The sequence below is a fragment of the Paramisgurnus dabryanus genome, chromosome 13 (assembly GCF_030506205.2).
Source record: "Paramisgurnus dabryanus chromosome 13, PD_genome_1.1, whole genome shotgun sequence".
Classification (NCBI taxonomy): domain Eukaryota; kingdom Metazoa; phylum Chordata; class Actinopteri; order Cypriniformes; family Cobitidae; genus Paramisgurnus; species Paramisgurnus dabryanus.
Genome location: NC_133349.1, coordinates 2,304,528 through 2,331,929, shown reverse-complemented (window position 1 = coordinate 2,331,929; position 27,402 = coordinate 2,304,528). Strand labels below are relative to the sequence as shown.

At 36.4% G+C, this 27,402-nt stretch overlaps 2 protein-coding genes across 7 annotated transcripts in view; one reads left to right on the top strand and one right to left on the bottom strand.

Moving 5' to 3' along the window:
- Positions 1-240: 240 nt before the first annotated feature.
- LOC135789221 (uncharacterized) lies at positions 241-6,727 on the top strand. Of its 2 annotated transcripts, none has more exons than XM_065298949.2 (6): positions 241-788; positions 956-1,006; positions 1,124-1,450; positions 3,239-3,550; positions 4,260-4,338; positions 6,031-6,727. In XM_065298949.2, exons 2-6 carry the CDS (start codon positions 961-963, stop codon positions 6,089-6,091), a joined length of 825 nt encoding a protein of 274 aa, XP_065155021.1. In that variant the 5' UTR covers positions 241-788; positions 956-960; the 3' UTR covers positions 6,092-6,727. The 2 variants fall into 2 exon arrangements, with proteins under 2 accessions (XP_065155021.1, XP_065155022.1); XM_065298950.2 differs by having other exon boundaries at positions 597-788; positions 3,302-3,550; positions 6,031-6,716.
- Positions 6,728-15,141: 8,414 nt separating this feature from the next.
- Positions 15,142-27,402, bottom strand: part of ago3a (argonaute RISC catalytic component 3a) — a 42,876-nt gene continuing 30,615 nt past the window's right edge. For all 5 annotated transcript variants that reach the window (XM_065298954.2, XM_065298956.2, XM_065298955.2 and 2 more), the window contains exons 15-19: positions 26,786-26,980; positions 26,428-26,562; positions 25,747-25,848; positions 24,981-25,180; positions 15,142-22,407 (exon numbers count right to left, since the gene is read on the bottom strand). In XM_065298954.2, the coding sequence (XP_065155026.1) occupies positions 22,299-22,407; positions 24,981-25,180; positions 25,747-25,848; positions 26,428-26,562; positions 26,786-26,980 (741 nt within the window). In that variant the 3' untranslated portion in view covers positions 15,142-22,298. The remainder of the gene's footprint in view (positions 22,408-24,980; positions 25,181-25,746; positions 25,849-26,427; positions 26,563-26,785; positions 26,981-27,402) is intronic.

The following is a 27,402-nucleotide window of genomic DNA, read 5'->3' as shown; positions in this document are numbered from 1 at the left end:
TTCGAATAAAAATCACTTAATTTGCAAAAAGGTTTTTACGCTCGCTTGAGGTGGTTTTTGACTTGTGAAAAAGAGTAAATATGGAAACGCATTTGCCGAATAAATTCTGACGTGGCAAACATTATTACGGTTTAATAAAACCATAGACTGTAAAAAAACAGTACAATGAGAAATATGCAATTAAAATATATATATACAATTATTATACAATCAACAAGCCAGTGTTAAAATAAATAAATTAACAAAGAGAGAGAGAAGGAAAGAAAAAAAATTAACTAAACTTATGGGTCTGCTCTTTCCGCTGACGTTGTCTTTACCATATATGGGGCTCGACGTCATCATAACGCCCTTGCGACTGCCTGCATTTCTTCAATTTCTGCACTTCATTTAGTTTGGCAATTACAAGCTGCACAGCAAGTAAGTTAATAACTTGCCACAGTTAAAAATAAAAAGTTTTAAAGCGTGCCCTGTGGTGAGTTATCAATACCACCGCAATTTTCGGGACATGGCTTAATCCCCACTAAAATATACGTTTAACTTGTCTTAATAGCCTGTGTGCTCTATCAGTGCGCAACTTTCTCTCAAGGCACACCCTACTGAGAAACCTCCCTAAGGAGATTGATACAAACTATGTCATTAAGTTAAGACACGCTCGCATGCAGCACCAGCGTCATTTCTCCTAAAGTCTTCACAATGACAAGATCTGATGGAGTTACTTTAAATCATATTGCGTTAAACTAAACATGTCACGGAACATTAAAACACGAATTTAAGATTGAAAAGTCAAGGTAAGTCTTTCTAATATCTTTATGATTGACATACAATTCAAAACAAAAGTTAAATGTTTCGTTCTAGAGTTATATTAACATGTTTGACAAAGTCTAATGTCATCTTCTTATTTAATAAGCTTTGAATTATATATGTTTTGTTGCTCTTTTTATCTCTGAATGTTCAGGTGTCATGGGTTTATTGATCCTGGTCTGGTTTCTGTTTATGTTGTCTCACAGTGAGTTGTCTGATGTTATTAAATTAAATATAATCTCCCATATAACCTTTATGACAACCATTTGTTTACATGAATATAACTACAACAAACTAATGGAATTGAATTTCTTGTCATCAGTGCTGGTGTTTGTTCATGGTGGAATATCTGTGCAGTTTAAAACTGTAGGACCCTTGTATGTGGCTTTGGGTGAAACCCTGGTTTTGGAAGCTGTTTTTATGAAGAATCCAGAGGATAAGATTGATATAGTGACATGGGAGGTTGATAATGGAAAGGAGAATGTAAGGATATCGGTCGACCCTAATACAGACAAAATATCTTTCGAGAAGGATAAAGCGCTTCTGCGGATTAAACGTATAATCTCAAAGGATTTTGGCATCTACAAGGTGACTGTTACTGACAGTAATGGACACCAGAAGCAAGCCTCAAAAGAAGTCAGAAAAATAGGTAACTACTTCAAATTCTTTCTTCAAAGTGTCCCAGATAACACACATACTGTACATCTCAGAGATGTCTATTTGACGTCTGCAAGATGTATTTTTGTATTTCTGAGATTTTTCCTGACAGATGTCATATAAACATTAGAACATGCCTGTAATGTTTATGGTACAATGTGCGTTCCAATTCAGTGGCTGTGTCATTTCAAGGCCGTATTTGAAAGCAAATGACATCACCGGGGCCGCGTCGAAGGCAGTCCCAATTTGAAGGCTCCTTCACAGCCTTGGCTTTCCCAAGATTCAATGCGTGCCGTGACTAGGGATGGGACGGTATGAAAATTTCATATTATAGTGACCTAAGTTTTCACGGTTATCAATATTACCATGGTTTTGTTACAATGAGATGGAAAGGTTAAAAAAGAACTGATTCAAACACTGAAAACATTTGAACAAGTTTTATATTTGAAAATCACAATTTAATATTTCATGTCCCTGAAATTATTTCTGTGGTAAAAAAAATGTCTAATAAGTTTACCGTGAATGAATCCCTAAAAGGGGCCATGGCACAAGACTTTTTTAAGATGTCAAATAAATCTTTGGTGTCCCCAGAGCACATATGTGAAGTTTAAGCTCAAAATAACATATAAATAATTTATTGTAACATGTTAAAATTGCCACTTTGTAGGTGTGTGCAAAAATGTGCTGTTTTGGGTGTGTCCTTTAAAATGCAAATGAGTTAATGAAATTCAAACACTGATCACAATGATGGTGGTTTGTTGCAATTAAAATTCAATTGTGCTTTTCTCTGCACTAAATGGCAGTGCTGTGGTTGGATAGTGCAGATTAAGGGGTGGTATTATTATAATAAGAGCTCCTTATGACATCATAAGGAGAGCCAAATTTCAACAACCTCTTTTTATGTGCTTGTAGAGAATGGTTTACCAAAACTAAGTTACTGGGTTGATCTTTTTCAAATTTTGTAGGTTGATAGAAGTACTGGGGACCCAATCATAGCACTTAAACATGGAAAAAGTCAGATTTTCATGCGATGGCCCCTTTAATTGCCTTCTTGTGCAAAAAACGATGTTGTGCACGCCTGGGTCGAACTGATTCTGGCTGGACAGGATTTACAGCGAGTTTTTAAATCACGCTAATCAAACACGGTTGTAATGATAATTACATTTTAAATGATAATACTAACCGTCAGGACATTTTATCATGGTTAATCGTAAAACTGGTAATCGTCCCATCCCTAGCCGTGTCGTCTGGGTATTTAAATCTGTAGTTAAATAAAAGTGTATATTTTACAAATCAAAGGTCCTTGTGACTGTTCTTCTATTATAAATGATGTTTTAGTGATGTGGATTAATATTATTGCTAAGGTTGGTGAATTTTACATACTGTTGGATAGTTTAATCTGTGTCAATGTGTTATAATAATTAAAAATAAAAAAAAATCAGCCTCCATATTTATTTGTAAAAGTTTGATAGGTCTCAGCTGTTGTGTCCTGATAAGCATAGTGAGTGGGAACAGCAAGTGACGAAACTCCCTCCGTAGGCTAGACCGTCTCATTTCAGTTCGCTTTGTGGCCTTTAGAGGTTGTTGCCTTCAAATATCGAGCCTTGCCTTCAAAGTCATCGGCCTTAAAATGACCCAAACCCAAAATTGGGATGCAGACTGAATGCAAAATGTCTCTTCCTAGATGTTTTATCTGGAAGATGTATTTCAGATCTTTAGCAGACATCTTACAGACCTCTGCTATCAGTAGCTGCTTTAAATATTTTCTTTTCATGTAAAGCTATATTTAGGTACCACGTCAGGAACCAGATAAACAGGTCTGGATTCTTAAATTGTTTCCTAGATGATCCGCCAACAGCGTCAATTGTGCATGTGTTGGATTGTTGCATGGACACCAGTGGTGTAATACAGTGGGATGTCCCTCAGTTCTCTTGGTTGGTGGACGGCAATCTGGTAACCAATCAAACAGCGCTGTTGTCTAACGGCAGTAAACTTGACATCTCACAGGTTACTGGATATAACTACACCTGTGTTATCAGAAGCAGTCTGGGAACATCTGTGGCATCATATCTGACAGCAAAACATACTGAAGGTAAACTATTAACTGTACTGTATATCACAAATAATATGACATTTGCGTACGTGTGGTCTAAGTTGTTTTTACGTTTTGCATACATTTAAAATAAATTTTAGTATTAAAGGTTTTTGTTGAATCATGATTTGTTAGCACATTTTACGAACAAATTTGTGCGTATGCATGCTTAGTGAATGAGACCCAATGTTTTGTCTAAAGACACACACCTGTAGTGTTTTTTCTAAGGTTTGTTTGTAAAAACTTCTTTAATGATCTAATATAAATAAGACCTGGATTAACCTAAACCCTGTCCAGGAAACCGCCCCAAGAAGTACCATTTTAATATTTTCAAAATGAAGTTCATGTGATGTAAGTAAAGTCTGAGGAACACGTTTGATTATAACTACAGTAAGACTTTGAAACAAGTTGTTGAAATGGAAATCTTGAAGTTTTTATTTGCATTTCTTACTAAATTGCAAAAACTTTAAGTACGGTCTGTTAAGATTATTTCCAGTGTGACGAAAGATGTGTTTAATTTAAAAGTGTACACCGTTTTATTATTATATGCTCAGTCATTGTCTCCAGATGATTGTATCAGATGTCATATTTAGCCAAGTAAAATGTAATATAATTTGATACAAAAGTGTGTTTTTGGGAAGTTTTTGTTGTTGTTTATGTGCCATGTTGTTGAGTTTGTATTTTGTGTTGTGTGTTTGATCCTCATCAGAATCGAAGGAGTGTTGTTCTTCTTACAGCGGACTGATTACTCTTAGTATTTTACTAGCACTCATCCTCTGTGTGGCTGGGTAAGATCTTATATTATTTCTTGATTTAAATGTCTGGAGCTGAGTGATATATTAAACACTTTAATGGACTCTATTGGCTATTAAGTTTTCTAGGGATTTCTTAAAGGCGGGGTGCATGATCTCTGAAAGCCAATGTTGACATTTGAAATCACATGAAAAACACCCCTTCCCCTAAAAGAGTTTGGACCTTCTTTTGATAGACCCGCCCCTACTGCAACCAAGGCAACGATGTTGGTTAGTAGACACGCCCCTTACTGCTGATTGGCTACAAGTGAAGAGCTCTTTTCCATAACGCGATAAATGCCATTTAAAAATAAATGAGTGTCATGTCACTTGGTTATGTACTGAACCGATTCACTGCTCCATGAACGTTTCATGCCAAAACACTACATTTCCTTGTTAAAATGTAGAAACAAGATGCCGTTCTTTTCCAAAACGCGATGAGCGCCGGAGCCTATTTTTATCCTAAACGCGATTTATCCTCTCGACCAATCAGAATTTAGTGAGCGTTCGACGCAATCCAATGGTAGCTCTCTAAACAGAGTTTTGTTTATGTTTATCCATTCCTCAAAGTGAGCGCTTTAAACGGTGTAAACACACTTGATGGCCTTGATGAGCCAGTGAGACCTACACCTGAGATAGAAAACACCGACTGGACAAAGAAAATAACAGAAAAAGAAGGTTCGTCATTTGGGTGATATCTGCAAAGCTGTGCTTTTTGGATTGGACCTATGGGTGTGTTGTTACATGGTATGTCATTGCTATAGAGCAGGGTGAGGGGAGCTTGTGTGTGTGCGTGTGTATAACTCCTAATGTCTTGGAGAGAGAAATGTGAAATATATTAAGCAAAAGAGGTTGCTAACGCCCTGCTAAGGAGGAAACTGATATGGTAGAGGGAGTAATAGCAAGTTAGTTATGTGTAATTCTGTTTATTTCATACTGGCTCCAATGTATATCACAATCTGAATCATTTACTTATTCATTTATAGTATGAAGAGTTCCTGAGTTTATGTTGCATGTTCTCTTATTTTTATGTTTTTTTAGGACAAACCATCAATTTATGGAAAAATTGATGGATTTTTTTTGAAAAAAAAATTGAATTTATAATCAACAATATTGTTGTTTGATTTAATAATCATTATTCAACATGTTCAGACTGAGCAAAGAAAACAACAACATTTTAACAGAATAAATTGAATATTCACAAAATGTGTGGGTCTAGGTAAAAATGTAACTTTTCCTGAAAACTATTGAAATGGATTTATAGCGTTTTGGAAAAGATCTGCTCAAATGTTTTGGTACTCGGTGAACTCCCTTTTCCATTGTTTTTCAAAAATCATGCACCCCGCCCCCTTTAGATATATTGGGACATTTAAGTAGTTTTCCAAATTTACCTTACAAAAACAACTATACATCTTGAGATAAAATAATGGCACTGATGTGTTTCAAGATATGTTAGTCCAACAATTTTCCAGGTAAAATACCTCATAATTAGTCTGGGATTATAGCCTTAAGCTCATCTGGGCCCTTGTGTTTACTTGGCACCAGTTGCTGTTTTGTTGAAAAAAAAAAAGGTTTCTCTTAAAAGCATCCCTATGCACATATTATGAAAACAACTAGTCATTTTCTCTTTAGATATTGATTGATTTTCTACTTACTAATTAATTTCTTTTTACACAACTTTTCTTTCAGTTGGTTTTACATAAGAAAACGCTGTCAAACCAGGCATTCATCAGTTTCAGGAGCTCAATGACTCTCAATTATCATTTTTTTTATTGTATTGCTAATTTCATGGTATATTTACTTTATTTCAGTGTTCTACTTTATGTTCATCTGTTCATCTACTGTCTGTAATGCATAAAAACAGTTTTCTTTCTTTTATAGATCCTCTTTTCAGTGTAGTCATGTTTTCAAAGCTGATTACCAGAGATTTGACTTGTTGAATGGAAAAGCAATATGTTTGTTTTGGAAATTTTGACTTTTTCCTACATGGAGGCAAAAAGTTATTTTGTTTACAAAAATAGATATATTTTCTAAGGAAAACACAATTTTGTTGCTTACTACCTCACTTGTTCTCTTGTTCTGTGTTATACATTAAATGCAGTGAGATTACCAAAATAAAATTTTGTATGAATCACAACTGTGATGTGGAGGGTTTTTCCATAGACATATTGTGTTGAAAGACAAAATGGTGCCTTTATTACACAGGAACGGGAAAAGGAAGTTCCAGCTTGAAAACATTGCAACGCCTAAAGACCTTTACCTTGAAGAAAGCAAACGACTGAGCGGATAAGATAAGTGACCAGAACTCAACCCATGTACAGTGGCGGATCTAGACCATTTCAACTGGGGGGGCCAATCTGGGGCTAGTTGTACTGTTAGAGGAGCCAGTTAGATTTAGACCTTATTCTTGTCATATTATTTTCTGCATTGCACTGCAAAAAATTATTTTTATAGTATTTTTGTCTTGTTTTCAGTAAAAATATCTAGAAATTAAGTCTAGTAGTATGTCTAGTTTTTAGACAAAATGTATCAAATGTAAGTGATTTTGTGCATAAAACAAGCAAAATATCTGCCAATGGGGTAAGAAAAAAATCTTAAATTTTTTTCTTAAACCCTAAATACATGTTTTATGCATAAAATCACTTACATTTAATATTTGTGGTCTAAAAAACTAGACTTATTTTCTTGGGTCGTTTTGCTCATCAAGAAAAAGCATCTTAATTTAAGAATTTTTTATATTTTTACTGAAAATCATTTTTTGCAGTGTGCCTTAAAGACATTAACATGCCAAATACCATGTTTATGCTACTGTCTAATTACGGATGTAAAAAACAACGATTGTAAAAATAATTTCACACCCCACATTTAGGGGGGCCACAAGGGGGTCCAAGCTTGTTGTCACAGGGGCACTGGCCCCCGCTGGCCCTTCCCTAGAACCGCCACTGCCCATGTACACAACTGTACTGAAATAACTAACATGTGAGCTGTTTTAATCATAAGTTATTCAGTTGAAACAACAGGTTTCTGCAGACAAACAGGTGGAGGTGAGTTATAACATGTCTGATTTATCTTTAATGAAAATTATGAAATAAAATTCATGCGTAAAGTTAAAAGTCATTTACTTATGACTGCTTCGATATCTGTCTAGTGTTTTTCCTCCTGTGGTTTATGGGTTTTCTTCTGCATACTTGCATTGCACCACTTTACTTTTTCATGTCTGCTGTGAGATATTCTTTATAATATTGTACGACAAACTCAATCTTTTGTGTTCATCTCAGTGCTTGCCAGACATAATGATGCATTTTGAGTCTTGCTGTCTCAGTGTTATTGTATTTTTATTGTGTTAGCCAAACAAAGGTCATAGTCCACAGGATATACAGCTTGAATATCCTGCTTTGTATAAAAGCATCTGGCAGGCATGCACATGTTCTGCCAGTTTATCAACTTAAGATAACTTTTTTGAAGTATATCCAAATTAAAACAGCTTCTAAAATGAGAAAAAAGCTAGGGTGGGGTAGGACTTAAATTCGTCCGTCGAGAATTGATTGGATTGTTGGAAGTTAGGTCATGTTGCTATTTGGTTAATCGCTGCAATCTTTTCCCGAGCTCGGCCCTCCGACCGTTTCTCATGACTGGAGGATTATGAGGGCACATTCATTTTTATAAGCTTATAAATAAGTAATTTGTAAATATTTCCCAAAAAAGAAAGTTTTTAATTTCAATTTCATTGTCACTTAAAAATGATATTAAACCGTTAAATTGTTATGTGAATAAATTCAAGATATTTTTAATTTTCAGGATATTTTAAGGAAACATCCCAGGTGAAAAAGTAGTACAATTCCATAGTGTAATAATTAAAGTGCTTTATTTTCGCACACTAATTTTGTACTTCATATACTAAAAATTCATCTTTAGTACTTCTTAAGATGTTCTTAAGATCAGCTAAGTATACTTCACTGTGCTATTTTGAGACACCTGCATGAATATGAACTAAAATGCACTTTTAACATACTATCTCTGTATTAAAAAATTTATTTAGTTAACACTTGTTAACTTTCATACAAAAATGGGTTCAAGTTTACTACAAGTGGTACCTAAATACATTTTTAGCACATTTAAGATCATATTCATTAGGGTGTACTCATTTTTGCATCACCCCATTTGATTTAAATGAGTTATTTTTGTGTCCTAAAGATGGTCAGTGACTTTTACCCTTTTGTTAAAAATAAATGTTTAATAAAACGAAAGCAAAGTGGTCTCATATTTACCAACAAATGGAGAAAAATCTTAATTTTCAAAGGGGGTGTACTAATTTATGCTGTGCACTGTGGGTGTGTGTGTGTGTGTTATACATACATACATACATACATACGTGTATATGTTTTTTATTTATAAAAACATTTCAATTATAACATGCTACACTTTATAAACACTAACTGTTTGTTGAGTTTTTGTGATGTTATGTTACAAATGCTGTCAGTAGAGTTGAACAGTGTCAACAACACAAAACATTTCACACTCCCATTCACATCATTTCACTGTGTCATGAAACCGAAACACGTCACACCTTTTTATAGTCAATCACTGAGACACATAAACATTGTTTACATTTCTACTACACCCTCATTTCAATAGAAATGTTTTCTACCTGAATTATTGCTCTGATGTCATCCAGCACAACAATGAAGGTGGAATGCGATTTTTGAAACTCCTAGGTAAACAGTAACATGAAATGTACTTAAAATATTAGAAAATGCTGTCATCATTTTTTCACCCTCATGTTATTGTTTACCTGTATGAGTTTCTGTTGAACACACAGTGATGGTAACCATACAGTTGACACGACACACTGACTTCCATAGTAGGAAAAACAAATACAATGAAAGTCAATGGGTAGCATCAACTATGTGCTTTTTAAAATTACTTAGTAAATGATGACAGAATTTTCCTTTTTGGGTGAACTATCGCTTTAAGTTTATCCTAAGAAGTAGGCTACTACTACTACTACTACTACAGATTAAAGTGTTTTTCATGTTAAAGGGATAGTTCGCCCAAAAATCATCATTTTCTCATCCTCAGGTTGTTCTACACCTGTACACAACAATGACGCAACAAACACATATTTTGAAAACGCAAGCAATACACCTGACACTCCGAACACTTATTTTGAATTAGCGCCCCTCGGATGAGCAGTCACGAGCCGCCACTGCTGGTTAGTGTTAGCGATGTCTCTGATTTATTGCTGAAAGACAAAATCCGAACTTTTTCTTTATGGCCTATTTTGCTTGTTTTCGTACTAATATCTGGCAACACGCGGTGACCAGCATCTTAACAGTGATCAAATGGCGTCTTTTAAAAGATGATGTGAGCGGGTGGGCAAGAAATCGGATTTGCAGATTTGCAGTGTAAATCCAGCCTTAGATGTACTATGTCTAACGGTACATTCACACGGGGTGTAAGTGTTAACGCTTAACGGAAGGCTTGTCTGAAGCATGGCCAACAGCCAATCACTGTGGCCGCATAACAAGCTCCGTTCTTCCATAAACGTAATTGGCTGGCTCTGCCTAGGTTATTTGCATAAGGCGATATGATGGGCTGACGCATGCGTTGCCGCTTGAAAAGTTGAGAAATGTTCAACTTCTGCCGCGAGCAACGGCACTGACGCGGCGCCGACGGATCCACAATTCAGTTCGCCAACGCTTGACGTCACCCATTAAAAGTGAATGGGAAGCGTCAACGCTTACGCCCCGTGTGAATGCGCCGTAAACCAGAATCCTTATCTGAATTTTTTATGATCTTTTTCTCTGCACCTCTCAGCTGTTAGACTGCTGTTTATGTCCTCTAGATGTAGCGCAGAGGTCCGTTCACAGGTCTCACTGCACAATCGCATAATGCCATAATCAGACCTTCCTAAAATTCTTCCATAGACAGGAAACCCTCTAAATTGTTGCATTCAACCATGTTCCTGACATCCACGCCTGTCCCTGCCGGATATGCACCAGCCTGCAGTCTTTTGTGGATTTCCCGTTGGCTCTTTTGTGGATGAGATTTTACAGCAGCTGACACAAAGATAAGAGATTAGAACAATTTATCATGCATCACATGAAATGGGTGCTTCCGTTGACTGATACTGGAAAGTTAGGGCGGACTTAAAAGGGAACATATTTCAACTGTTTAAGTGCTATAATTGGGTCCACAGTGCTTCTATCAACCTAAAAAATGTGAAAAAGATCAACCCAGTAACTTCTTTTGGTAAACCATTCTCTGCAAGCATGTGAAAAAATAGGTAATTGAAATTTGGCTCCCCTTGTGATGTCAGAAGGGGATAATACCGCCCCTTAATCTGCACTATCCAACCACGGCACTGGCATTTAGTGCAGAGATCAGCTCATTTGCATTTTAAACTACACACCTGAAAACAGCTTTTTTGTTCACACCTACAAAGTGGCAATTTTAACATGTTATAATAAATTATCTATATGATATTTTGAGCTAAAACTACACATACAGGGCATCAATGACAAAACATTGTAGGCTTACCATACACATTGCTTTGACATACCTGATGCTGAAGTGTAGTCAGGGGCATAAAATAAGAAGAAATCATAAAAAAATTCTTATAATTTACTCACCCTCATGTCATTTAAAGGACAAGTTCGGTATTTTAGACTTAAAGCCCTGTTTTCAGATTGTTTATGGTGAAATAGAATGGTTTTGACTGAAATTTCGACATTTTCGGCTGCCCTGAGAATTTTCGCGTGTTTGTGTTTCAGCTCAGACCTCTACAATGGGTTTATAGGTGCACTGGAACAATCCTTCCTAAAATGCATTAAACTTTCGTTTACAAAGACGTGAAACTCACCGAGTGGTCAGGGGTGTTCACTGATATGCTCACACAAAAATCGCTGCAAAAGATGCTTTCCAACAGCTGTTTTAGCATTCGTTGTTAACTTGTGGACCTATTTCCCCAAACGCCTCACACCCGTACATTCTTCCGCTTAGAGCTTGAATAATAAACACTCCAGCCCAGGTGGTGGCGCTAATCCGCCTTTGCCAATTGCAAGAATAGAAACAAAGTTCCCGGCGCGGAGTAATACCGTACCTCACAGGACGTCTAATACAGTCAATGGAGTTGGTAAAAACTACGATAAAACCTGTTGGAATGCGTCTTTTGGAGCGATTTTTGTGTGAGCATACCAGTGAACACCCCTGACCACTCGGTGAGTTTCACGTCTTTGTAAACGAAAGTTTAATGCATTTTAGGAAGGATTGTTCCAGTGCACCTATAAACCCATTGTAGAGGTCTGAGCTGAAACACAAACACACGAAAATTCTCAGGGCAGCCGAAAATGTCGAAATTTCAGTCAAAACCATTCTATTTGACCATAAACAATCTGAAAACAGGGCTTTAAGTCTAAAATACCGAACTTGTCCTTTAAGATGTCATGTCTGTCTTTGTTCAGTTGAGAAGAAATTAAGTTTATCGCCAAAAACCACAATTTTGTCTTATGTTGTGCCAGCATGACCTTACATATTACGTAATCACGTGAAAAAGTCATGCATGAGGTTTGCAAAACTACCGCTCCAGTGTTTACAAGTGTGAAGAAATAGGAATTGATGTCTTTGTGTCAGTTTATCGTTTAAAATGGTGCGCGTCTGTGCGTTAAACATATGTAAAGTGTGACCTTTTGGTGTGATTACTTAATACGTAAGGTAACGCTGGCGCATCACATGGCTAGCGCAAGACGAGGAAATCCTGAAATGTTTTCCTCAAAATACTTGAAGAAAGAAAGGCATAAACATCTTGGATGATGTGGGGTTGAGTAAATGATCAAGATTATTTTCTAAAAGTGAAATATTCCTTTAAACTTTAAAGGTCATCTAATATGGCAATTTTAATATTAATCTCAAGTGTCGTGAGAATGTTCCTGTGAAGTTTTAAGTCCAAATTCACTATAGATCATTTATTATATCACATTGAAAAAGCCCATTATTGGGTGTGCAGGAGAAAGTGCTGTTTTTTGGTGCGGTCTCTTTAAATGAACTGTTGCTTCCCTCTCCATCTATACTGAAAACACACACGGTTTTAATAAGACAACACCTTACGCCATTGTGCCTAATAAATGTGGTAATATTTTATGTGAAGATTTAAAATAGAAATGATGACCTAACTCTGGTCTTTGGATGGCTGTGGTTGAGGCCCGACAAAGTGCTGTCAGTTTGCTCGGAAAAAGGCAAGAGCTCGTCTTATGAGACTTTTAAGGTTATATGGGGATTTAAAATAAGGAGTTGACAGATTTGTACCATAACAGGGTTGACACAAACAGACGACACAATTATGTTCAACCCACATATAAAAGGGAATTTTTCATTAGGTGACATCAATGGGGCAGTTTTCCAGAAAGTGATTAGTCTAGTCCTAGACTAAAAAAATTAAGAGCTGTCCAAACTGAAAACAACTTGCACTGAAATATCTTAAAATACATAAGTGCCCTTTGTTTTGCCTCAAAGTGCACCAAAAATCTTTCCCTTTTTTTTCTTTTCCCCCCTCATGTATTTATTTATCTATCTATTCATTTCTAATCTCTTCCCACCCCTGTACTAAGTGTATTTGTTTTTATTATTTAGACAATGTGTCTGATGTAATTACGAGGAATTTTTTAACTTCTTCCACCCTGAAGCTATTTTGGGGATTTTCGCCTGAATTTGGCCTACCCAATTTCAAAAGCTTCCCATACCCACATGCAGAGGTTTACATACATTTACATTTGGTATCATTTTACAGGAAACCCTTTGAAATTACATAAAACACTGTTAAAAGTGCTAAACATGGTTGTATGTGATGTCAGGCCTCTAATAAACACAAAAATAAATAGGCGCTTTTTGATGTTTTTTTCTAAAGTTTTTATTTGAAAGTGTATAACTCTGGCCCTGGGTATCTCAGCTGCAGATAGTTTTGTTTGATTCCAGCAATTGTCAGCTTACAGAGGAAAAAGGAATTTTTTCTCTATCATAATCTATGCAAAAGTTATTTTACTCCAACTGAAGGGAGGAATAATACCCTTTTTGTATACAATTTCTGCCTAAAAACATTTGAAGTGTCCCCTTAACCACATACAGTGGAATAAATGCAATTTCTTTATATAATTTTAAAGAAAACCCTTTGAAGTTACATAAAAAGCTGCTGTTTGTGACAAATAGTGTTATTTATGTTGTTTTTCATATGATGAAACACCAAATTTGGTTGTTAGCAGCAGAAGACAGTAAACACCCAAAAAAAGAATGATCTCTTTAGCATGTCGTATTCAAAAGTTATTCTCATTTTACTGAAGGGTGTGAAAATACATTTTTCATAAAAATATTAATTTTTTGTTTTGCACATATAATAAAAAGCTAGGGATTAATTATGCAAACAACCAAAGAAAATGCTGTGAATGGACTCATTGTTTAGAGTAGGACCTAAAATAAAAGATGGTGTATCATTTGTGGCAATATGTGAAATCTGAGGCAGTTCACACTCAAGTTTCACATATGTTTACAAAAGACCATTTTTTACCTTATTATTCATTTGAAGATTGTTGGATATGTGTTGATAATGGATCAAAAATAACGCTGTAGCCTTATTCCTGAGAGTGAGAGCTTTCATTTGATATAAGACTTGCCCATGTTTGTCATACTTGAAAAATATGAAATATGTGAATATTAAATGATATAAAAAATATGGGGGGGTGATAGTGTAAATTAAATGTAAATAACTTTCTTACAGTAAAAGATTTGTCAAAGTGATGCATATCTGCAGAAAGAAGAGACTCCAAGCTTTCAAACAGTATCTCATATGTGGTACTGGGTCCATGACGGACCATTAAAGATTAAAAGAATCTTTTATATTCAGTCAAAATACGAAATTTTGGACCCGGGACAGGGTCCTCAGGGTTGAAGAGGCTAAGTAAAATGTACTGCTTTTTAAAAGTACAAATTACATAATAAAATCGACTTAATAATGCATGAAAAACATATTTTAAATAATTAAATAAATGTTTGATTCATTTTAATCATTTAGGTAAAGTCAATTAGTTTTTTTTTTTTTATTGAAGCATTGCTGTCCTAAAAATATTAAATAAATTGTATTTACTGTTTGTTATTTTCTTCAACATAGTTCTATAGACTTAGTATAAATAATACAAGAAAATATCTAATACGACTTACTATTCCCACACAGTTCATTTGAATTAATTGTGTATTTATCATCATTTTACTTAGGAAAATCTAGTTTTCAAAAAATGTTAATATTATTATGTAGACATTATGAGAGGTAATCTAATATATATATTACTACACCAAAAAGTTTGTTTTTTCAGTGTATAATTGTTTCAACTTTTCTCCAAATGACATCATCTTCATATAATCTATAGATGTAAGGCTCCTACCAGAGGTCAAGAAATGTACTGTATTCACTGTGATGCACCCATGTATTGCTTATGCCATTTCTGCAGCTGGCCTTTCTTTAACAAAAACTGGATGTCATACCGTGAGCCGGGTATCCCACAATGCAATGCACTAAACCTGACTTCACATATGAACAGCAAGTCAGCAATGATCTCATTGAATTATGATTTAATAAACCATCAAAGGCCATTTCTCAAACATATTTAACAGGCATTAAACATAGGAGGCTGCGTTTGTGTGTATGCGTTCGGTTTCAAAGATTCAGTCAGATGATATTTTGCTTGCAAACTACACCACATATCTATGCTGTGGTTTGATCTATAATGCATGAACAGTACAAGACAAAACACCGGGTTCGGTTTCAAAAGCAAAGCTTTTTATTGCAAGTATTAGTGAAAGATACACTCTAAACTGAAGCAAAGCAACACTAAAAGGCCATTGATCTACAAAGAGAGTATTATAAAACAAAAGAAAGACATTTCAAGGTAAAAGAAAGATCCCTTGGTACATTAGAGAGAGAGAGACACGGAAAGAAGAAAGGACAAAGCCATAGAGCTCCCGGTATTAAGAGATCATCCTGACTCGACGGAAAGGGACGACTGTACTTTGGCTTTCAAATGCATCAAAAGACGGCGAGAATCACACCACGTGAGTACCAAGAGATGAAAAATGATATTAGGAGTGAGCAATGATTATCCTCGTGACAGACGTTATAATAATTCGATGGTTCACAGTCCACTTTTGGAATGCTGGAGCTTGACGTTTCAGTAAACCGTTTTGTAAACATTTTTAGGAATCCACACCAACTTGCCTGGAGCTCGATGCCTCTGTCCTTCTAGGAAATGACAACACGACACTTTGAAATACAGACGAATGTCGTTACCGTCCGGCTTTATGTTTTCACACATCTGGACTTATCATCACACAGTTAGTGGTTAAAAAAAATAACCGAGATGCCACGAGAGAGTTAGTACTGTATGCCGCGCACAACTAAGGCGTTTGACAGACATCTCAGGTGAAAATTAAAGAATACAGTTAAGGCTGAGGCTCATTTATAGATATATAATTATATTTATATATATGTCTGAGTGGAATGGGACCCCTCCCTTCAAAAAGACTCTGGCACGAAGACAAATAAACTCAAGCGAATGACAAAACACCTGCTTCTCTACGCTATATACGGTAAGCACCAGACGAATCTTTTCTGTTCATCCACAAGCCGAGGAAACTCGTATGGCTAAGTTTAAACCGGCTTTATATTTTATTTCAAAACGACCAAGTCACCGTGGTTCAGATGAGATGCAATGCGACGAGCTCTCTCCGCAAACGCTCAGTTTCGGATGCGGGGTCGAACCCAAAAGACACAGATTAAGGAGGAAGTGATGTCAACGAACAGGTCAACATCCTCTGGGTTGTGCCATCCCTGCTGTCCACTCTGCTGTGTTTGTGCTTGTGTATGAGAGGAAGTCAGGGGTTGATTGACAGGTGATGAGAGGCAGACGTCCGACCCCCAACCCTCTGACCGAAAACACTGCGCTCGCTCAATAAATACACCGTTAAATATTTCCCATATATATTTCTAATATATTAAAAGAAAAACATTTAAATAAAAGCTGGCTCAATAAAGAAGAAAACGATACGTGTTAGGATTTATAAACTATTATTTTTTTCTTAAAGATATTGTCAGGCATTAGTCAAGCATTATACTGGGTTAATCTAACAACATCCAGGTCATTCGTTCACACCTCAAAATTATATTACAAAGTTTTGCATTGTAACGTTTCAATGACAATAACGCATTTTTATTTGTATATAAACTGCACCCAAAGATAATGCATTAAACGTTTAACAGGGTTCCCACACCTTAGTTAACCTCAAAATCCTTTCAACGACTTTCCAGGTCCAATACCTTCAAATTTAAGGACTAAATGTGGGGACACATTTCAAGTGAGAGCAGGTTACACTGTGTTTCCTTTAAAGATACATTGTTACAGTTCCCTTTCGAGGGAACTCGCGCTGCGTCACTCGCGCTGTGATACTTTGGGGATGCCTCCAGGGATAAGTGCGTCTGAATGTGTATATCAAATTCAACCAATGGTGAGGCTTAACGACGAAGACAGGGTGACGCGGGAGCCAGGAAGTATATCGCTATTTGAAATATTGCCAAAGATGGCGTTACAGGGACGCAGGAAGTATGGCAAGAGAGACGCAGCGTCTCGTTCCCACATACGTAACCTGAGACGTTTTCATGCATCAAACACAACTATGCAAAAAAGCATTTTGGTATAAATCAACATTCACATACAGAAGATATAAGCATTTAAAGCAAACAGTTAAGCACGTGTGCCTAAAACATCTAGAATTTTTATTTTGTTATCCTACACTAAACAGGGAATAAAATTGACTTTTTTTTCAGAAAACTTCTTGCATAAAATAGATTCAAGCACTTTCTTTGACCTGTATATCTATGTATGTATATTTTCAAAAACTTCCCAGGGCCTTGAATTTTGAATTTACAAACTTTCAAGGACCTGTGGGAACCCTGGTTTAAGATGCGTAATTTTCATTTGAATAAAAGTTACAATGCAAAGTCTTGAAAAAATAAAAGCTTCATTTCATTCAACCAAAATATTTTTGTTGATTTTTGATGTAAAACATGACAGGATTTTGTAAGATTCAACCGTTCGCAGCTTCTTTCACTCTTAACGTTTGCAGCATACCAAGGTAAATGAGGTGCAGTGTGTTGAAATCTGTCATCGAGGTAAATTTCCCTGGACCAATGGGCACCCGTGTGACAAATACAAGCCACCAGGGTCACATATATTATGTTATCACATTGAGTGTTTTTAAGTTTTGCACATAAAGATCCATAAGCCACTAAAACAATAATGAGACGCCGGTGTAAATCTTACCAAGTCATCCTGGTGTCTCTCTCAGCAAAGATTTTAAGTACAAAGTATCATCTTTTGCTGGAGTATGAGATAAAAGGGCTTAGGAAGGAAAGCAAAGCGCTATGACTTTGTTTCCCGTTTGGATGGCAGTCTATAAAGTGCTATGCTAGGCTTTCCAGGCTTTAAAGTGTCCGCATACGAACGCCTCGATTGGTCCGGACCCCTAATACAGTATGATACAGAGCTCAACCCTTCGTTCATATACTTGGCATATATCGTCATTGTAATCTCTGAATATACAAGGAGGCATCATTATGAGCCTCTCTATCAAAATAAAAGGTGTTGTGTGTTTGCATGTGCACACCTTTCATCAAGGTAAGATAAATAAACTCTTTGATCACTCACTTTTAGTTTCTGATCTTCAGCACCATCGAGAAGAAAGGCACTTTCTACTTTGACCGCGTATTTAGACCCTCCCTAAAGCTCGAAAACAAGGATGACAAGACATCTGATTTGGAATTGGACTTTTGTGTTCAATCCTTCAAGAGCAATTTCCGCGCGTAAAGACCAACATTCATCTAAATAACGGAAGCTACGAGCAATAAACGTCTCACAATTCACGAGCCTTCGGCGCTCCTGCCAACAGTTTCTTTTTCAGTTTCTGTTTAAAGCAAGCAATCCTTACATGACAATCTCTAGATAAAAAAATAATGAGGCAAAACTTTCTGTACCTTTCATTTTACGGTTCACCCAAAAATAAACATTTTATCAACTCATCCTCATGTCATTCCTAATGTGTCGTTTTCTTTTTCTTTACATTCAAGAAATGTTTTGCTGACAAAACAAATGAATGTAACAAAATATGAAGTAATCGAATTCTTCTTACTGTTCTTAATACAACAGTTTTTGGTAAGAAACAGAATGAAATTTATGTTATTATTTTGTGATAGCAACCTGCTGCCTGTACATTAACTAATGCAGACTCTCTGTGAAGAAAACGCGTTTACTTTCGGTTTTAAAATTAGATTTGGTATTACCGCATCATTTTGTAATTACATTTAACCGAGCCAGTGTCACTGAATCACACATCCTCACATATGAGGTAAAATTGAATGCAAAAATCCGTTCCTCTAATAATTTTATCTAAAATAATTTTTTTTTCATTATTGAACATTAAACTCAATCACGTGGCTCATGATATTTTTGTTGTTTGTATACTTTATGGATTTAAAATTTCATCAATTTTATAGGATAATGCAAAATGCATTAATGAAACAATTAAACAAGTCATTAAACAAAATTTAATTTTCAGATGTAGCCTAAATATGATGCCAATATGTCATTATTCCGATCGAATAGCATTTGATATGAAAGTTAGTCAGCACTTTAATTTTGGAGGTTTTTGCATGAAGGCAGGGGCGCTCAAATTGTTAGAAATGTAATGGAAAAGACTGAAAGCTCTAGATTTCATTTGATGTCCGTGTATTCACAAATTTCTGTGAGCTGTGCACAATGTGCCCCCTTAAAAAAATGGTGCATGACGCCCCTGAATTGGTCCTTTAAGGAAGTTGTTATTATGCATGTTCAATTGTTCATTTTTTTATAAGTTTCATTTTAGCGAGTAATTCGATGCTATAGAAGCAGAGCGTGTCGTTACGATTGGCGTGGTTGAATTGGACATGCAAACGTTTGGGTGAAAGTTTGATACTGGCTCGGACATTTCCTTGTGCGCATGCCCTGGCTCCAAACTGGCGTTTTTACGTAACATGGCAGCGCCCATGGTTGGACATTTTTGGCTTCAATTTATTACAATGGGAGGAGGAGACGTCGCATCGACTGAATTTAAATAAAAAACTAGTTGTACTGGCACATGTTTACATAATATTTCTTCAGAAAGATCAATTTTTTCTATTAATTTTCCATTAAATGATGTGATTTGATGATCTGATTTTTTAAAGCATTTTATTAACCTTTTGCAACTGTTTAATATTCACCGTTGTTTCAACGCTGAAGAAACTGACCTTATTTCAACCAAATTTCAACGTTGAAGGTCGGTCATATGCCTGCGAGGTTGTTCATATGAAAATCTGAATTCCTTATTTGGGTTTTATCTAAACATTTATCTTAATGATATTTATTTGATGTTTATGCGCACAAAAGAGCATTTACATGACAAATAAATTTTAAATTGGGTTTGCATCAGTGCTTTTTTACATTTCTAGTAATTGTTCACAAAACCATGATATTTGATAACCGTAGTGATTTTGGTCACTATAACTGATGTAAAATTTTCATACGGTTTCATTTCTAATTTCAATCTGTTCCTCACATAAAGCTATTATATGGCCAATTATATGGAAAACTTTATTCAGTTTAAAATGTATACAGGTTTGTAATGACATTAGGGTGAGTAATGGGTCAAACTTATTTTCATTTTTGGCTAAACAACACCTTTAAACCTGCCATTTTTTGCCAGGAGACAAATATTACATGCATGAATATATATCTACATAACGAGACACCTCATCGTCCTCATCTGTTATTTGGCATCCACACATGGATGATTTTACTTCCAACCTTGTTTCTGTAAATGCTTGAAGCATCAGTAGTGGTTATATTATGGAAGGTCTAATAAAAAACGGAAACAGTTTCAGTTGCTAAATCATTAATCCTCATGCAAACCGTACGTTTGTCAAAACGGCACATAAACGTCTTCACGACAGCCTGCTGCCTTCTTTCCAAATCCTTACAGGACCCATTTATACTGTACTTCAAATTTGATTCATTGCATAATTTATAAAACGGATCAGAATAGTTTTTGAATAGGTTCCTAGTGCTCTGTGCAGTTAAATCTTATGATCGTAATCTTACTCTGACTGGCCATAGTGTTGTACCATTCGACGCAATTAAAATCATACACAAATCTAATAAACAAACAAAAATAACAACAACAACATCATCATATCTCTGTCTAGATAAGAGACTCCTCTCCGATGAGAAAGAAATACACAACCAGCACCATTTAAACATCACACACATGATCCCACCTTATGAATTAAGTCTCCGATTTCTGATGCCGCCCGTGGGCCGCACCTGATAGCACCATGCATAATGCATCATTTAGTGCAGAAAACCATTGTAACACAGCCGGACCTGCTTCAGATGGGCACTGAGAGAAAGATTAAGGCACCCACGCTCACGTCACTCAATACAAGCTCTTCAAGTAAAATACTATACTGACCTCTAGTGGCCCTCCAGTGAATAACAAGCGTCAGAGCTCCTCCATAAATGTGATCCCAGAGCGGGCGATCAGTCCCTTGTGCACAGGCAAACTGAAGCATGTCTAGGTCTACTTTAACAAGTACAATAGCAGCGTAATCCTTTGAATAGGCAGGGCAGTGAAAATCGCGACGTAAGTTGCAATATAAAGTGAACCAGCATCACTGCACCGACTCGCATCTTAAGAAATTTAGGCCATACAGTTGAATTTGATTGCAACTGCGCCCTTGGTCTAAATGAGGTGATTTTTGACTTCTGGTGTTTTCGTTCGAATGCTTTTTGGGAAGCAGGCACTTATTAACACGCAGGAATCGCCGCTTCACTTTCACGAAAAAATAAAAACCATCAACATGCACATCTTCGACCCTCATTTTTCGCTCGCTTCTGCCAAAACTTTCTCTTAATATAGACTGCCAACGAACCGTAAGTTAACGTCATCCTGCTAATGGATTATTGCACTAAACTATGATGTGTCGTTTAACATGGACTGTGTGTTTAAATGGATAGAAAGTCTGCAAACAAAAAATAAATACTGGAGGGAATTTCAGACATTTAAAACCAAAAAAAAAAAAAAAAAAGTAAAAAGTTGCTGAAGCATATATCAAAAACATGATCGTTTCGCACGGTCATACATAAAAGCTCACAGACTGTATTTGGGGCCACCCCAGGTAGATATTATTGAGCTTAAAAATTATATGATTTCGCCCAGCAATGGCACTTGTCTAACAATAAAAGCTTGAATTTCATTTCTCTTTTCAACGCACAATTGGTTCTTCACAACACTTAAGTCACCACTGGCTACAAAAATAAGTGAGTTCGGGAGAGGAGTACATTGATAAAACGACAGCAGGCGTTCCCAAAACTTCATTTCTCTCAGTCTTTCCATCTGCTTCCATTTCGAACTTATGATGAAGGGCTGGACGACGGGGTAAAAGTGCCTTTAAAAAAACTTTGAGGTACAAGACGTGACGGGCAGGGGAATTGAACTTTACGTCTGCAGAAGTGGAGGGGGACGAAGAAGAGCTTCCCTTTTGGTTGTCGTGGAGGATTTGGAGGGGACGTGACAGAACGGCCTCATTTGGCTGGTTTAATATATTGCATAATAGTGCAGAGGTCCACTTGTGGAATTAAAGCGTGGGCCCTGTCTTCCTGCTGCACAGTGTCAGGTCCACATTTACCGGGCTGGGTGGGCCGCGCTTCCATCGCCACCAAGACCGACCTTTCAGGACGCACAGAACGGCGGGAGTCAATCGTTGTGACTGCATGTGTGTGTGTGTGTGGTCGACGTTTGTTTGTTTTTTGTGTATGACTACATGAATATGGTGGTTAATCTGAGCTGGTTTAGGCAAAGTACATGGTCCTCAGGGTGTCGTGGTGAATCTGCACAGCTTTGGCCAACGCCTGTGGATCCCGGCCGTTGCTCTGTCCGGAGACGTGGCTGCCCTCCGCACTGAGAAAAACATGGGGAGGTTTAGTAACATTGGTAACACTTTACAATAAGTTTGTATTTGTTAACAGTTAGTTAATGCATTAGCGAACATGAACTAACAATGAAGAATACCTCTACAGCATTTATTCAACTTTGTTAATTTCGCCATTTACCTAAAACTTCTCTTTACTTAAAATCAAAGTTTGTAACTGTTAACATTAATGAATGCATCATTAACTAACATTAACAAGAATTATTACATGATGAAAAAAAATATTGTTAAAATTAAAAGTATACATATGTATTGTTTAAAGGTCTTATGCTGCGTACACACCAAACACAAAGCATTGTTTCTCTTTTTTTAGATTTAACTTCGTTTCATGCAAATTTTTCACCTGAGTTGAATATTTTCCAACTTGTGCAAAGACGCATTTGAGGCAAATAAATCCACCAACTTGCGTCATTTACATCGCCCCGCGCGAGTTTGCGTCTAATCTTGTCTTTACATTGACTTTGTATGTAATCTACTCACCAAACCCGAATTCAACAGTTTGCAATTTTGAGAGCAAAACGGTAAAAGGTAAAACAGGTAAAAGTCGTTACTTAGTATAACCTCACTAAACACATGAGACTGAAGTCATAAGAATTAGAAATGCGGGTTTATCAGTTTCTTATTACTGCATTCAATTTTCCTGTATTTTCTAGTTGTATACTAATAAAGAGATTGAGAAATAAATATATTGTCAGTCACTATACTGTACTATTGCATAATAAATCAAATAAAAAAATTGTATTTGAAGCTTTTGAAATGGATGAACTGGACAAAATAATGATGGGAAGTCCTTCAATACTTTAAGATAATAAAAAAAATAAAAAATAAAAAAAATACCACGAACAAGATGCCGATAAAATGCCATAAGTACATCTTTACAAATTGTAGGTAAAGGGTGACTACAATAAAGAAAAATTTTGTCGCAATATTCCCATAGTTACATTTTTGTTATTCTATAGTTCAGTGGTCGCCAACATGTCGATCACAATCGACCGGACAATCCTTGAGGCTTCCCCTGTAGATCCCGCAAGTTAGAAAATAAATTATTCGATCCAGGGGTCTCATTTATAAAATGTGCGTATGCACAAAGCGGGGCTGGAAACATGCGTACGCCAGTTCCCACGCAAAGCTTGTACATAGGTTTTGACACATGTAGACTTTTAGTAGGGATCCTATGCACAGTTTTATAAATAAGACCCCAGGTCTGGACCATCGGGATCACCGGGACAATTCCCGGCAGCCTGGCGACTAATTTGCCCTGCTGCCAGTCAGCCGCTTTATTTCATTTATGTACCAAAGTCAAAATTTCAGAATTCGGCATTCAATAGAAAAATCATCAATCAATTTCACTGCACACGCGAGCAGGGTATTCAAGTCACACACGCCCCATGCCTCTGCAGCGTGTGTAGTGTGGATTGGTGAAGAGAGATGAGTCAAAATTTGACAGGATTCATTTTTCAGCACGACACCGTGACATGCTTTCCCGTATTTTATATATACATAATATAAAAAACACATGAGAACCTCGGTTTGTGGACTGCGCGTGAATGTTTCTTCAGCAACATTAAAAAACATGAAACATGTTCTGCAGATTTAATAGCCGAATGATAAGCGGTTCTAACAGAAATCAAGACTGAGGATGAACTGATTATTGCACAGTTTTAAATATCATTTGATACAGTAAAATCCCTGCTCACATGAATGGAGCTCATTTATCAATTATTATCAAGCTGTCAGACCTTAAATGGTGAACCAGATTTTTTTCCTTCCTTATAATAATGACTTAGTATCTTATTAAAACAAGATATGACTAAAATGATATTTAAAACATTGTAACTTGCATTTCAACAGAGACAGTGGAATGGACCAGTTATGAAAAAAACAATTAGGATACATATCTGATCTAATGTAAATGATTTAAGAAGTCTCTAAAAGAAGACCAATTGTACATAAACTTAATAAAAAAATTGTTACCGGTAATAAAATAACCGATTTATAAAAATCAGTTTCTGCATCATTCTCATAGCATTTACTACACCACTTTTACCAGCAGATGTCGCCAAACGTGCAGTGTTCTGGCAGTGTTTATTAATTTTGAGGACGTTTTTTTATTATTATGAGTTACGAAGTCATTATTATGATCAAGTTTCACACTGCAATGCCATACTAACTTTGATTGATACAGTTCTTAACATTCTTAACAATAGTGCAAGTTTTCCCCCTCATTTTGCCAGACGGAAAGTGAACACTTTAAATATTATGAGTTTCTTGGCATTTTGAAGGCATTTTATGTAATTCAAATACAATTAGCATTAATAAACGGCTCAAGTTGAAAGTTCAGTCTGGGCCCTTTGATAGATAGATCTTGCCTTTCATCAAGGCCGAGGTTGGGGTTCTTGGGCATAAAAAGTTTGGTGACCACTGCTATAGGTTACTATAATTCTCTAAAAATAAAAATTTAATGAAGAAAGTAATCCCAAGTAAAAAATAAACGTTTGATACTGTATATGACCTAGATCAATAATACTACACACACACACACCTGTCGTGTTCTTTGTCCACCAGGTGGTAGCGGGCACGGAAGGCCACCAGATGGGCATAGTAGGCTGGCGCAGGGATGGAGACGGAGCGGGTACAGCGCACATACGTGTGGCACAACTGGTAAGTGAGCAGCTGGAACTCATCAGCCGTGAAGCAGTTATCATCCCACAGGACGTGATAATGAGACGGTCGGCTCGTGCCCTGAAAACGGTTCAATAGTTTTACACACCAGCAGCTTACAGAAGACACAAAAAACCACAAGGGGTCTTTTGGGGGAATCTTAAAAAAACACATTGATTTTTTAAGCATATTTTGCAAAGAGACAATTAAGTCTGTTTTTGAACCATGAAAACAAACAAGATTACACTAATGCACAAGGAAAAAAAAATGTTTTGACATTATGTGTCATTGCCAAATCTTATTAGTTGCATTGCTGTAATAGACTTCAATACTCATTAGCATAAAATAAAAGCAGTATGACAATAATTATAAATAAAACATTTTTAAAATGTAATTTTATTCCAGTAATACTTTATGAGGATGAATCTTTTTCTTTTGTGATTTTAGTAAAAAATATGACCTGAACATATCTTCTGACATTTAACCTACGGCTCGATGACCGTGTCGGATTATAAAACATTTCTTTGTGCTTATCAAAACATAAATCCCCGTGCAAAATTATTTTGTCCAGTGGATTGGATGTCACAACACCAGGATACAGGCAGTTAAAAAAAAGCAAGTGGTGTAGGCCGTGTGTTAGTTTGTACCTGTATTCCAGCATGACTGCAGAGGTAAAAGTCAAACTCGTAGGGGTGCGTGATATCTGTATCTACTGTCGTACCAGCGGGAATGTTTCCACTACGACCCACCTGTGCAGAAAATTCAATAAAAGACCTTAGAGAACATATTCAACATCATCAAATAAAACGTTCAGTTAAAATACAGACAACAGCTTTTCATAATAAACACTTTAGACCTCGTCCACATATGAATAAATACATCTGAAAATAGAAGATGCATCATTTATGCACATGCACTTTTCCTCTCAGCACGTAAACATCATGTTTTGTATCATCAAGCTTTCAAGTAAATATATAAATGGAGGTTCTGAGAAAAGAGACCTTTATCATACAGAAATGATGTAAAAGCTTCGAACGCAGAAAGAAATACAACAACGTACCTGGAATGATTCACTGAAGGCCACACACACACACAAAAAAAATTATCTTTCCTTGAAGCACGACATTAGTTCTGTTGGCACCATATCAACATTTAAAATTCACACCAAATCAATGGCAGGGAAATTTCACATTTTACAATATCATTTTCAGTACTACAAAAGGGAAAACAATGGATGGTGCTAAAAAAAATTTTGTTTTTGTTGGCTATTTCAGTGAGACGCAGTTCTCATTTAGACATTACAAAAGTGAAATGGTACAGGTACTGACCCTCTCGTTGCGGTCGGCACAGAAGAGGCGTGTATGATGTCGTTTCTGCACCACTATATATGTGATACCAGGCTGGTACTCCTTCTCCAAACTGATACAGGCCTCTCGGATAGCCAGAAGCTCATAGTACAACACCTGCAGACAGAAACATCTTCATATTTACATGATCCATCTTGAATTCACAGTATAATAGTTGGCACTTATGATAGTGAGATCCGATCAATTATTTTAATATTTGGATTTCAGTAAATTTATGATCAGATCACAGCCTTGGATCAACCTCCTGGTGCTTATTAGTATACTTTTTTTTTGTAAAATAAAAATGTGTGCAAGGTGTGAAAGTACTGTTATGCCACACCTGTCTAAACTGGCCCTCGGATACGCCGTCTCTGTAGAAGATGATTCTTGTGGGTTTATAGCGGGTGGACTTGTAAAATTGGATGAGTAACTCTCGCACCATGGAGGCCAGGTCCTGAATTACTTCCTGTCTGGGCCTCTGGACACGAACTGTGGCACAGTATCTGCTTGGATGGGCATCCATACTTCCCACCACCTACAGACAAATACAACAAAGTACATGCTGTCAGTATATTACATACAGTTTTTATAATAAATCTTTGAAAATCAAATGATGGATTAAAATTTTTAATGTTTTATAACCTAAAGATGCTATGTGAACGTTTCTAACAGAAAATGGTTTTCATCTTGTCACTTTCTTGGTATAAAAACACGTTTTTACCGAAATTAGTCAAAACGGATTTATTGCGTTTTGGAACCAAACTCTTCATATAGACCGTTTTATCGGGTGCACGTGCAGTGACGCAACAAGTGTCTGGTCCGAACATCTATTTCCGGTTTCTGTTTGTTTAATGGTCTGACTAGTTGCTGAAACTAAACTCTTGAACAAATGCCTCGTCGAAAATAACAAATGTTTTGAGTTCTTATGTAATCTACGTGTTGTTTATTTTGCTTGTT